At 46.9% G+C, this 13,558-nt stretch overlaps 1 protein-coding gene across 7 annotated transcripts in view; it reads right to left on the reverse strand.

The window, feature by feature from the left end:
- The window catches only part of PARP4 (poly(ADP-ribose) polymerase family member 4), a 2,748,946-nt gene that overhangs the window by 2,193,597 nt on the left and 541,791 nt on the right, over positions 1–13,558 (reverse strand). For all 7 annotated transcript variants that reach the window (XM_069639202.1, XM_069639198.1, XM_069639200.1 and 4 more), the window contains exon 13: positions 4,405–4,588. In XM_069639202.1, coding sequence (XP_069495303.1) covers positions 4,405–4,588 — 184 coding nt within the window. The remainder of the gene's footprint in view (positions 1–4,404; positions 4,589–13,558) is intronic.

The following is a 13,558-nucleotide window of genomic DNA, read 5'->3' on the forward strand; positions in this document are numbered from 1 at the left end:
TATCCAGCCGCTGTAGTAGCTTCTGAAGAGTATTAAGCACATCCAGAGACAAAACTGTCTGGGGGTTCAGCAACGTGGATGATATAGGTACCATACCCCCGCTCGCACTCGTCGCCGTCGTCGTCGACGTGGAAGGCCGTAAGCCTAAATCCAATGGCTGCAGAACCATGTCACCTTCCCCTTCCGCCGAGCAGGCCGTGTCTGGCTGCAGTAAGACCTCAGGGGGGATCGGGTCATAGACCTCAGGCAGCCAAGCCATAGACTGAGTTTCCGTCGACGAAGGAATCCCAACCGCTGCTGCTTGAACGGTAATAGGCATCGTCAATGACACCGAGGTCGACGAGGAAGTCGTCGTCGTCGAGCCTTTAGACTTCGTTGTCGATTTTGATGCCGACTTCCCGGCTGAAGCTTCTCGACTCACGGAAGACCTGGGACGGTCCCCTGAGGAGGATTTAGACAGCGCCAGCCTCTCCGTCTTAGATGATGAGGAGGAGGAGGGCTTTTTATGAGATGAGGAGGATCCAGCATGTTTCCCCTTATGCTTGTCCTCAGGGCGAATTTCTGCTGGCCGCACCTTCTTCGATGGAGGCTCCGACTTGCTCCTGGAGGCCGTGGAGCCAACTTCCGAAGCCGGGTAGGCACCCGCTCCGTCATTAAGCCAGTCGACCAGCCTTCTTTTATTTACATAATTCTCCAGATTTGAACTTCGCTTACGCGAAACAGACAAAAAAACAATCTAGTTATCACTAGTAGTAACACGAAGATCCCACTGCTTTGAAAGACGGTTGAAATCTGAGGGAGCGCGGGGGCGGGGCCTGTATTTATATCATGACGTCCTGACGGCACGGGCACGCATGATACAAAACGAGGTGGATAGGACGCATAAGCGTCGAAAAAGTTTTCCTACGGGAAAGGGTCTATATAATGTACCGGGGATTCCCAGCCTGACGACGGGGAATATTCAAAGCATGTGAATCCATGAAAGATCCAATGCTGGAGAAATCTAAAAACACCAGCCCTTGTTTCCTTCTATATGCATGCTTGTACCTTTGGGTGCTCCCCTGGTGCCATAATATCGGTCTTGTTGGAAATAGCCCTCTTTAAAGCCGAAATCTGTTTTGTTTGGCATTGGTTGTCACTTGCTATCCTTTCTCCATGCCTCATTAAGTAATCATCATAGGCATTTTTTTCTCCACATCACTCACCGTGACCAAAAAAGAGGATAGAAAAATAAAAATGTTCAGAAAATACCTGCTTCACGGGGTGCACTGGGAGAATAGAGAAATTCATGAGGGTTCATTATAGATACATTGATGTTGACCGTTACCAGGATGTCAACATTCTGATGGCTCTGTTAGCAGGGAGACTACGTCAAGTGATAGGTTCAGTTATACAAAAGACCAGACAGGGTTTGTACCAGACAAGAATACTTCATTGAATCTGAGGACATTGCACCATATCATTGAAAGAACCAGACACTCTGAAGCTGAATATATAATGGTCTCTTTTGCTGCCATCAAGGCTTTCTATTCAGTGTACTTGCCATGGATGTATGATACACTCTGTGGTTTTGGGATAGGTGAGGGGTTCCTGAGATGGATCAGATTAATATACAAAGCACCGGTGGCCAGGGTTAAAACAGCCAGGCACATATCTGAGGCATGGGAGTTTTGAAGAGGAACTAGACAAGACTCCTCACTGTCACCAACTTTGTTTATTCTAGCTTTGGAGACACTGGCAGTGTATTTAAGGGCTACATTTCATGCTGCTGGGATAGTGGCAGACGGGAGAAGTCACTTGATATCACTGTATGCAGATAATATGCTGCTATATCTTCAGGAACCTACCCATAACCAGCCATTTGTGATGGAAGTCTTGGATAATTCTGCTGCACTCTCAGGCATCACAGTGAGCAGAGACAAGTCCTGTATTTTCGTTCGCTGGACCCTCCACTAGAAGTGTAGAAGACTTGCCAAATGTAGGTATCAATGGGCTTTGGATGCCCTTAGATATTTGGGGGTTAATATTTGCAGCAATTGTGAAAATAAAAACAAGCAGAACACAGTTCGGCATTGTATGGGAAAGTGAAATCGATGGGTTTTTGGAGCAAATTGCCCTTTTCGATAATGGTCACTGGTCAAGGTGGTTGTGCTAACATGGATACTGTATCATTTTGCTAATGTACCGTTTAGTGTCTCCTGGGCCTTATATAACCAGGGGATTATTGTAGGGAACAGGGAGACAACACTGACAGCACTGACAACCCTATATAGGAGCTGGGAAAATGGTGGGGTGCAACTCCCCTGGTTCGAATTATATTATTTGGCGGCCCAACTGCAATATTTGGCATGGTGGCTGTCTGATGAGATGACTCTGGACATATACCTGATGCAGTTGGCCATCACACTGATAGGGCTGAAGGAGGCATTGTGGATTCCTGAGAAATGCTTGCCATGCACCCTGACTCTGTTAAGGCTGGGTAGATAGATTAGGGAATGTTAAAGATGCTTGGGATTCGAGACCTTTATTGCCCACATGTCCCACTTACAAAAGTTAAAAAATGAACAGAGGGGATGTCCACAGGATAAGAGCCTGGGAGGCTGTGCGATTGGCCACATGCAGAGATCTCTTTAGGGATGGCATGCTAATGGACTTCCCAGTGGCGATGGAGGAATGTGGGTTGCGTACAGGGAAGTTTCTGCTGTGCATGAGACTGACGACGACTATTAGAGGGAAATAGCAGGGTGTACCCATGGAACCTAAAAATGACAAGGTATTGATGTTGATGTATGAGCTAGAAGATGGTTGGAAACGAGTGTCGAGACTATATGCTGGACTACTGGTGGGCATAAGTGGTAAATCGCTATGGGTAAAATAGCTACAGGAAACTGACTTGCATAAGACCTTTAAGGATCTCGATTGGGAAAATGATATGGTGTATATAATAAGGGTCTCTAGGAATGCCAGACACAGATTGGTGCAATTAAGTATCCTGCTTAAGACATACATGACACCGCATAGATTGATGAAATTTGCCAAGCAGGGATCATGTGCTTGCCCGTGGTGTGGTTCTAATGTGGAGGATCTCATGGACATGTTGTGGCAATGCCACGTCGTACAAAGATTCTGGGGACTGATTAACCAGACGCTGGAGAGGGCTGGGGTTACTAGATTTAAACAGACACCAGATGAATGCTTGTTGGGCATGTATGCCAGACCAAGGAACGCAGCACATGCGGTTAAGCTAATGGACCTTGTTTGTATATTAGCTAAATGCAGGATAGCCATGTCCTAGAAGTTGAAAGCTGGCCCATTATTTTCACTGTGGTGGGAGGACCTGCGGAGGTGGTCTCCGGCTGAGACTGCAGTATGGTATTGAGGCCTACAGAGGGGACCCGGAGAGATCACGGACAACATGGAAGCCTATAATGCCCTTATAATTGTGATGTTTGGTTCATCAGATGACAAACCCTGCAGAACGCAATGTTACACTTGCTGCGATTCAGCTTTGGAACAAGATATACTGCCACGATAGGGGTATTGGTAAAGTAAGTTGTCCAATGTCCCGATTGATGCTAATGTTAGATCACATGAGGACTGTAATACCTTGAAATATATGGTAGACCCCATCTTATTGTTAACTATGTATAGGATGAACGCGACATGCAATTTCCTTTTTGTATCTGGTTTTTGTGTTATTGTTGTCTTCTTTATGGTTTTCTTGACTTTTCCTGTGATAATGTTTCCACTGATTGCATACATGCAAGATGAGGATTGATGTGCAATAAAACGATTTCAACAAAAGCAAATTGATGTTGACAGTTTAAAATGTAATGATGAAAACCAAGCGCAAGATCCATTTCAAACCAAAAGGTGGTACCATATGCTCATGTGCATGTACAACCAGATGCACACTGTAAACACCTGTCCCTCCAAAGTAAACCTATTACTCTATCAAACACACTGTTGAGAAAGATTGATTATGTCTTTTAGACAGATGGTGGGAGAACTATGGCTAGGTAAACAAGTCACTGGAGAGGGTTTTTGCATGGAAAGAAGATAATTCTTAGACATTGTAGTATTTTTGTTTCCGACTAAATGACACTCAAATACAAATTAAATGAGGCAAAAAAAATCTGAGAATGGCAAGGTATAAAAAGATTGACATTTCATGGTCCATGATAAGTAAAAAGAAGCCAAAGCCTAAAATAGTGACCAACAATATAAAATACTCAAATATCCCAGCTCACAGTACTGTACAAAATTACAGTAAAAATGACTTGCAAGGTATGGTCTTGCCTGACCATTTGCAAACTTGCAAACTGAGAATTTGAAGGATCTGAGACATGAGCAAAATATATATCTTTCAGAACATTGTATCTTATTTGGTAAGGATCTCAATACCTCAAAATCTGCAAAGACTCCTGGTTCTTTTCGAATTCCATGTACACTGTCATATCCAGAAGGTGCACTTGTTAAACTGAAATCTTTCCTGTGCGCGTCAAAGCAGTTTCCAAGTGCTACATCACAAACAACCAGCAGTCTCGAACCATCGTTTTGAGTAGGAGCAGAATATTTCATACTTGTACTGTATGAAAAAAACAAACACATTAAATCTTCCCTTTTCAAATAGTAAATACAATCATTGCAAAATGTCAACATTTCATGCAGCACATGCAACATCATAACATGAGACAGTAGCACACGACAGTAGAATTTGACTGTTTTGGTTAGTTGGACCAAATGAGGATCCTTTATCCCCTTGGCCAACCTAATAGTTTGGGCTTTGCATTGTACATCTAAAGGCATGCATTTTTGTCAGCCCTGTGAAAAATCAGAGTGTGTTTCACAACCTAGTCCCCGGGGTTCACAAAATCAGGTGGCCAGGGAAAGGCCATCGGTTTTGGATCTTACCCTGGGGTGGACGAGCGAGGATCACCTGGGTACGGGATCCTCAGGGAGTGGGGGAGAAGCACCCAATGGTGAGACATGGTATACCCCCTTTTCCACAACCCATCAAACCTCTATCCCTGTGTTAGGGAGAATTCTGTTATAAGGCTAATTTCCCAAACCTAGTGAGTCCCCCAGCAGCTTTGCGGGATTTTTGGGGTTTGTTTTTTTCTCCTGCTAAGAGTGAGACTCTTTTTCTCCCACTCTTAGGCATGATTTGAGATATGTCTTTGACTTGTTATGTGCTTATGGGCTATGGGGTTTCTTTTTACTCCATAGGGTATCACCTGTTTTTCTGTATGTGTGGTACACAGCACCCTCCGTGCAGTACCACAGGGGTGTCACAGTGACCACCAAACAGACTCCACACCCTGGGACTGACTACTGTCTTCCAGGGCATGTAAAGTCACCATTGGCTTTACTAGTCCAAAATTGTGAACAGAACCAGTACAAACCATCATATTATGGAAGTACTGGTAAGGGGTAATTCGATTGCCCCTGGGTCTGTTTTACAGGGGGCACTGTCACGTCCTCCCTCGTCGAATTTCTGGCTGGTGGCAGTGGTTACCATGCGAAATATTCCACCGGAATATTCTCTATGGGATTTTCCCATTCATTTTAAACGCACCACTTTTTGGTGCAATGTTAAAGATACCGCCGGTTTATTTATTTAATATGAAATCACTGGTTGGGTCTTTTTGCCAGAACTCAATTCAAAAATGGCGTTTGTGTCCGTCTCTGTAACTCTGACCAAGGTGGAGCCCTTTGTTCCACTATTTTGGCGGGCTTCTCCACAGAAGAAACCTTTAAGTTGCCAGAAAGCGGCCTGCGACCCTCCCGGATGAACGGCAGAGTTGGGGGGGAGCAGAGGAGGCATTGGAACGGCCTTGACTGCTGCATGAATAAGATGAAAGAAAACCAATTAACATGACCAGTGAGTTATTGAAGGCAACAAAAGTCTGGTTTGTCTTAAAAGCAAAGTAACTAATCTGGAAGTTGAAGGTTGCGTGTGTGCCGATAAAACGCAAAATTGCACATTCGAAAGTCTCTGTGAAATGTTATTAGAGTTGAAAAATATTACAGCGGGAACCAAAGGAAAGAAAGTAACCACGATAAGGAGAGAAAGTTGAACAACAGGAAAGCGAAGTAGGTGAACTCTGAATATGCCAAGAGGGCAAAGTATGTTAAACTCTGAATAGGCCAAGAGGGCAAAGTATACGAACTTTGGAAAAGGCCAAGAGGGCAAACTAAAGAGAATAAGAACTATAAGTGCCAAGAGGCATTGGTGAAAAAGAAATACCAAGAAGTATTGGTGTTGCAAGATGAAAGTACCAAGAGGGCCGAATAAAGGAAATAAGAAATTACAAATACCAATAAGTATTGGTGTTGCATATGAACTTTGAAAAGGCACCAAGAAGGCAAACAAAAGAATAAGAACTGCAAGTACCAAGAGGCATTGGTGTTGCAAGATAAAAGTACCAAGAAGCATTGGTGTTGCAAGACGAGGTTGATTGTAAATTGTGGAATTGTTGAAAGAGAGGTTGAAGTGGTCATGCAGAGGTCTATGTAAAATCCTTGCAGTTTCGAGAGTCTTTGACAGTGAAATGAAACCAAGATAAAACGTGGGGAAGGGAACCACCACAAAGAAGAGACGGGCTCGAGCCCGGCAGAGGGAAGCCTGGGCAGAACTGTCAGAAATTGAGAAGGCGAATGTGAACAGAGTATTGATGACAAGGAGGACGAAGCCCAAGGAAGTGATTGAAGTACCAGAAGTTTGAAGCCTAAGACTGAACTGTTGAATTGTACCAGCAAGCCAAAGTGTGCAAGACTGATAGAACTGTGCCATCCATCTATCCTTTTTAAGAAACTCTCTGGACCCTGTGGGGCGGAATGTGGGGAAGGGAATTGTTACTGAAATCATACTGACATTTCCTTTGAGACACTATTTTCCTTTTGTATTCCCTTAACACATTTGCCATTTTGAAAAGAAGGAGGGCAAGGTTAGGTTTTCCTAGTATAGGCCGTTTTATTTGACTAGACTGACTTGGAAGTGTTTGTTATTTAATGGTCGAGACTACTCCCATTCTAGAGTAAGGCCCAGTTCTACCAACCCAACTGAAATACTAAATAAAGGTTTTCGAAACTTGTATCCATTGTGTCTGTGCCTACTACTCAATACCATGCCTTCGTTACAGCCCCATACAGAAATGGGCAAGCTAAAAAACATACAACCTGAAAGGCCAGACATCCAGTCATTTATTACTTGAATTTTTAGACTAACCAGACTTATTAAATATTCTATTATTTTACATTGGCTGCTGAGGCACAACGCCTGTAGTTTACACAGTCTGCTATGAAGACCCATAAAACACTTTTAATCTGTCTACCATTGGTCATCAATAAAGTTAAAACACACTAAGCCCCAAATATCCAGGGTTGTAAAGGATACCAAACAGAACAGAATACCCCTAACAATCAGTTAACAAGAGGGCTAAAAAGTAGGACTGTACTCAAACAGAATACAAACATACACAATATATGAGACCATTTGTAGGAGGGCATGTCCTGCTTGAGAGCCGTTGTATGCATCAACATTCTGATATTGTATTGTACCAAGACACAGCACCAGTTTACCAACCATACCCATGCAAAGAGTGCATCAACATTCAAGCACATGTTGTTGACGATGTACCCATTTCTGGGCAAGAAACATTTGAGCAGTAGTCATACTTTACTGTTAGGGAGAATTCTCTCTTTAGGCTGAATTTCCTAACCTAGTGAGTCCCCCAGCAGCTTTGCTGGATTTCTGGAGTTTGTTTTTTTCTCCTGCCAAGAGTGAGACTCTTTTTCTCCCACTGTTGGACATGATTTATGGTGTTCCTTTGACAATTAATGTGTTTTATGGGCTATGTGGTCCTTTACTCCATAGGGTCTCATGTGTTTTTACTATGCGTGTTACACAGCACCCTCCGTGCCGTAACACAGGGGTGTCATAGTGACACCCCACAATAGACTTCATACCCTGGGACTGACTACTGTCTCCCAGGGCATGTAAAGTCACCATTGGCTTTACTAGTCCCAAATTATGAACAGAAACCAGTACAAAGCATCCTACTGTGGACGTACTGGCTGGGGCAATTCGATTGCCCCGGGGTCTGTTAGTCAAGGGGGCACGTCTCCGTCCCCCCTGATCGAGTTTTGGCTGGTGGCAGTGGATACTACTTTTTATATTCGACCGCGAATATATCCCTATGGGATTTTCCCATTGTTCGAGGCTACCAACTTTAAATATTTAATTCTCATAGCCTCGAACATACCGCTGGTTTATTTATTTAATATTAATTCGCCGGTTGCTATTTTTTGCCAGGACTCGATTCTAAAATGGTGTTTGTGTTCTCTTCTGTGACTCCAACCCAAGTCGAGCCCTTTGTTCCACTTTCTGGCGGGCTTCTCCACAGAAGCCTCCAAAAGTGGTGCCACTCTGTCTGGGTACCACAGGGGGTGTGGGAGGGGGTTTAGGCACCCTGGAACGAGTTACCTTGGTAACTCAAGTCGCACTCTTGTGCGACTGGCCCAAGTGGTGAGCCGGCTGGCTCACCACTTAGCATGTTTGATTGACAGCTAGGCTGAGTGAATGGGGGTGTGCTGCATAAAAGCAGAGCTTTTGCGACTGGAACTTTAGAAGTCGCCACAGGACCTGAAAATCCGACGAGGGAGAAGCTGAGCCGACCTGCTACGACGACACCACCGGGAGAGCCCTGCTGAACCGACTCACCACTTCCCAACGACAGAGGAGATCTCCCGGCTGGAGAGTCTTCTTCCCCTGACTGGTGGGCACAACCAGTTTACCTTCCTTTCTCGCATCCCAGGACGTCTTGTGGTCGAATTGCCCGTGCCAAGCACCCCGGCAACCGGATAGCCACTTACCACTGGACCGCGAATAAGAGGACCGCTCCTTTTAATTGAGAACTCCGCGGCTGGTTTCTTCCCTGGCAGTGCAACGGACTCCTGTCTTCCTCCCCGACGAGATACTCTCTTCCCCCGGACGAAGCACCGACTTGCATCCGCTGCCAGGAACAACTGTCCCCGCTGGAGTATTCTCACCACTTTAAGGTACCGTGTCCGCCAGGCCTCCCTTTCTAAAGATTGCTACAAGGTAATAATAATCCCTTAACCTTCTGGACTGGGCTGGCCGCCTTGACCTTCTAACTGGTCCCTTTCTTCTGGTCCAACTCTTTTTGAACCTTTGCAAGACTCTTGTGCACTTCAACTGTGTGACCTTGGACACATTTCGTTCTGATCCTCTTAAAGTGGATCCGGCCTTCTGAACTCTAACTTCACGGTTTTACTTGCCTTCCTCTCTTGTTTTGTTCTTATGTGTTGGGATCTGTTTCATATTATACTCTGCTTTTCTCTCCCTTTTAAAACAAATTATTAGAGTGCCATCTGCGTTAAGTGCTCACCGCTGTCTGAAAATAAGTGGGGCTTTACTTAAGACTTGTCTAAAATTCTTCTAAGGGAGTGTATATCTTTTAGTGCCCGTGTTTTTGAATTGCTTACTATTAGTGCCTGTGTGTTTTTCTAGATGTGGTTTTAAATAAATAATTATATCTCTTTTACACCAGGCTCTGGTCAGTGTTTACTTGTTCTACTGTGTTCTTTTGACCTATTGTGAATACTCTGTATACTGCCCAACTCTTCTTGAGGGAAGTCTGACTGCTCAGCCACAGCTACCAAGTGAATCTGTGTGGTACAGACTGTTACCAAGTGGGTTTACTGCCAAACACCTGTAGTCTTAAATCTTTTGCAGTGGTCATAGAGGGAACTGCACAGGTTTCTGCCTAACATTTACCATTAACCTCTAGGGCAACAGAAACATATTCTCTATTCAGTGATTGCAGATAACCTTTAGAAGAGCTTAATGTACACATCTTTAAGGTCTAGGGAACACATCCAGTCCCCCGCACACAGTGACTATGTGTGCTGGTTTGACCACCTTAAAGCATTCGAGAGGTAAAGATAGGTTGAGGAATGAAAGGTCCAGGACTACCCTCAGGCCAGCCTGGTTGTTCTTGGGTACCACAAAAATCCTGGAGTAGAAGCCAGAGTCCCTGTCTGACTGAGGAACCAGCTCCACCGCCTGCCTGTCCTAGAAAGGATCTCCAGCAACAGTGCCGGCGACCCTATCTGAAGCAGAGGAGAAGAGGGTAGGGGAAAAGGAAGACTGAAGCCCATTGAGACTACTGAAAGAATCCAAGGACTCCTGAAACAACGCTTCCAGCTGTCTGTGAAGGGGGCCAGCCGACACCCTACAGGAGAGCTCTGTTCCCTGACCGTTACGTCATTGCTTTTTGGAGTCTGAGGTGGGAGCGGAGGAGGGGGTATGAAAAAAGCCCCGGTAGGTCCTCTGCTGCTACCTCCTGTGGTTGCTGGGGGACCAGCCTGGCTGCTGCCCACCGTGCTCCCTAAACCCCTTGAAGCCGCTGAAGGAGCAGGATTTGAAGTCGGACCTGCCCTGCGTCTGAAGGAAGTACTTTTGCCCTGTATTGGTCAGGACGGCCAAGGATTTAGCAGCCTGCATTGAGGTCTTTTTTATCAGCTTGCCATCAGTGGACGAATGAAAGAGGTACGTTCCTTTGAATGGAAGGTCTAGAATCCTCTCCTGCACATCCGAGGAGTACTTAGTGCCATGCATCCATGCTGTCCGCCTTATCTCGACCCCCAGGCAGAGCCCTCTGCTGGCTGTGTCGATGTGCAAGACAGAGGACTCCGTGACAACCTGCGCAACAGCATGGGCCTCCGCCAACCTGGCTTTGAAAGAGGCCTGGCTCTCTGGAGGGAGGTCAGATAGGAACTCCCCAATCAGTCAGCGTTAGCCTGTCGCAGGTGCAGATCCCCATCCAAGAGCCTCAAACGGTTGTCCAATATCTGGGCATTGGCCCGGGGCTTCTCCCAGACCTTTCTAGCCACTGAAAGGACATCTTTCTGAAGGGGAATGCAAGAGTGGCTTGTGGAGCGCCAGGTAAGGACCTCCACTAACACCCCTGATTCCTGGGGGGCCTGCTCGGGCCCGGGGACACCCAAAAAATCTGCAAGGCTCTGAAAACCGACATGAAACACTTTCACCAAGGTAAGGGCTCTTCATCCTGAGCATCGTCGCCCTCTCCGCCCTCCATTTTTTGCCAAACCAAGGGGAGTCTGGGTCCTGCAAAAGAGAAGTCCTGGTCTGATCCCGTCGGCGGCTAGACATTGACATGGAAAGGCAACTACAGATGAGGAGGCGTTGGTGGTACTGGAGGCCGAGGGCTCAGTAGCACCGGAAGGGCCTGGACCAGAGGCACGAGCTGCAGAACCACCTCCTTGATGAGGCCCTTGAGGAGCCCTGACATCTGGTGGGAGTGTATGAGGAGGTGGAAGCGCTTGTAAAACCGATCCTCAAAGGCCGCCGGATCACGGGGGTACGGCCCAGAGCCTGGGGCGGGTATCCCAAAGGCTGAGAGGGATAAATGTAACCCTGCTGGAGACCATACTCCTAACACCGTAGGGCCCGATACCACTCCCCGAAGGAAGAGGAATAGGACCCCCTTGAGTGACCCACTCTGAAGGTGAAGGAGCCATGGAGGCCCAGAGTCACAATCCAAGATGGCTGCCCTGCAGGCTCGACAGCATGCTTGTCCACCATCTTTGGGCCTGGTACCACACCATGGGAGGGAAGGCGCGCATGACCCGTGCCTCGTGCCGGTTTCGAAATGGACGAGGACTCTTTGAACCCCGACCCTGAAGCAGCAGTGCCAACCTTGGAGATTGCTCCAGTAGTCCTAGGGGCCTCAGCTATGGATCTGGTAGTCATCTGGGATGGTGCCACAGGCCTGCTCCTAGAACCAGAACTTGACAGCCCCTTGCACTCTGGTGCAGAAGATGAGGAAGTGTTGGAAGAGCCCCTGGGCCCCCGGCTTGGGAGCTGGTAGCCTTAGCCGTCTCTGGTTTGCCAGATCCAGAGTCAAAGGTCCCCTTTCTAGTTTAGGTGCCCTGGGAAGGGGTCCACTTCCAGATTAGGGGCACTGGGAAGGGGTCCCCGTGCTGGGGGGCCTTGGTGAACAAAGGACCTACCTTCCCTTGATGCAAGGTCCTGTCAATAAAATACTTTAGATGACCGGGAGGAGAACAATGGAAGATATCTCTCCAGCGGGAAACGCAATACTTCAAGGCTTGGTGACCAAGAGAGCTGCAAGCTGCGCAGGCATCCCAGCGGTGGTCGGACCCCAGGCACTCAAGGCAGAGCGCATGGGGGTCTGAGGGTTTGAAAAATGACTGATCGCAGGATGCACATCTCGTGAAGCCTCCTGCAGCCGACATGTGGTGGGGGAGGCAAGGCACCGAAGGGAGGTGAAGAATTAAAAAAAACACAAAATAACGGAGCACGCAGAAAGTTGAAAAAGTTCCCACGCCTAGCTGCCAGGCCCAACACTGTCCGTGTGGGAAAAGGGACTGAGGTGAAGCATGGGAAGGCAGGGTTTTGGGGGCATTCCAATGCCCGGGGTCGCACCCCCATGCGCTAAACTAAATTTAAAGGGGTAGCTCATTTTTCGCTGCCAAAGGATCCGGTACCATCCCGATGTTGGGGGACGCGCACAAGGGTAGAAGAATGGGGACAGGATATATGAGTAAAACCCAGCATATTAAGGAACGGGCGTGTCTCAATGCGCTCTGTACGTTCGCTTGCTCTGTGTACTTTTGTGTTGCCGTGTTTCAGTCCTGCTTTTCTTGGCACCCTCCCCTTTTCTTTGTGGTACCCAGCAATCCTGTTCTGGCCTCTTTTCTGTCTTTCCTTCGTGCATTTATCTATTGAGCCTGGTTGCCTTCTGCCTGCCCTGCCTTGTCATTGCTTGTCCAGAGCGAACTATCTTCTTCGCCTGGACTTCATCTGCTGCGTTCTGGCCTTCGCCAATCAGTACCAGTGTTTTGTCATCACTCAGCAACTAGCTTTCACGGCAGGCACCTTGCGCTGTCTCTACACCACGTTAGTCCAGGAAATCTGTCTTGTGGCGTGAGGAGTCAGCCTCTGGGTACCTATTCTGTTTTCCCGACATGGAAGGGGGCTCAGGGGTCCGCGTCTATGCCATACCAGCCACTTGACGAAACTCTGGAGAATCAAGGAAAGCCCAGAAGTGAAGCATCATGACCACAGACTCAACTACAGGTACTTGACAGATAGTTGACAAGTAGTGGCCCCGGCTACTTTACAGACAACTGAATTAGGACTCAATAGCCAAACCCAGCCTAGGCAAACTAAATATAGTGGGGATCCTATGGAATTCAGAGCTTTGTGTGCACAATGTCATTTACACTACCTACACCGACCACCCATATATGCATCAGATCAAGCTAAGAACAGTTTCATTTTAACTCTTGAGAAAACAGTTGTAGCCTGGGCTACCCCTTATGTGGATAACAATGACCATATATTGTTGAAATTTGAATGTTTCTATGAAGCTTATCAGTCCATGTTTGATCACCAAAATGCCTCGCAGACATCTTGTAAGGAGCCGATTGGTGAATGGGGAAAACGTGGGGACGACAAGATATTTTGAAAAGTAAAATTGAGGAG

The sequence above is a fragment of the Ambystoma mexicanum genome, chromosome 7q, assembly GCF_040938575.1.
Source record: "Ambystoma mexicanum isolate Mex_15411 chromosome 7q, UKY_AmexF1_1, whole genome shotgun sequence".
In the NCBI taxonomy this organism is placed as follows: Eukaryota; Metazoa; Chordata; class Amphibia; order Caudata; family Ambystomatidae; genus Ambystoma; species Ambystoma mexicanum.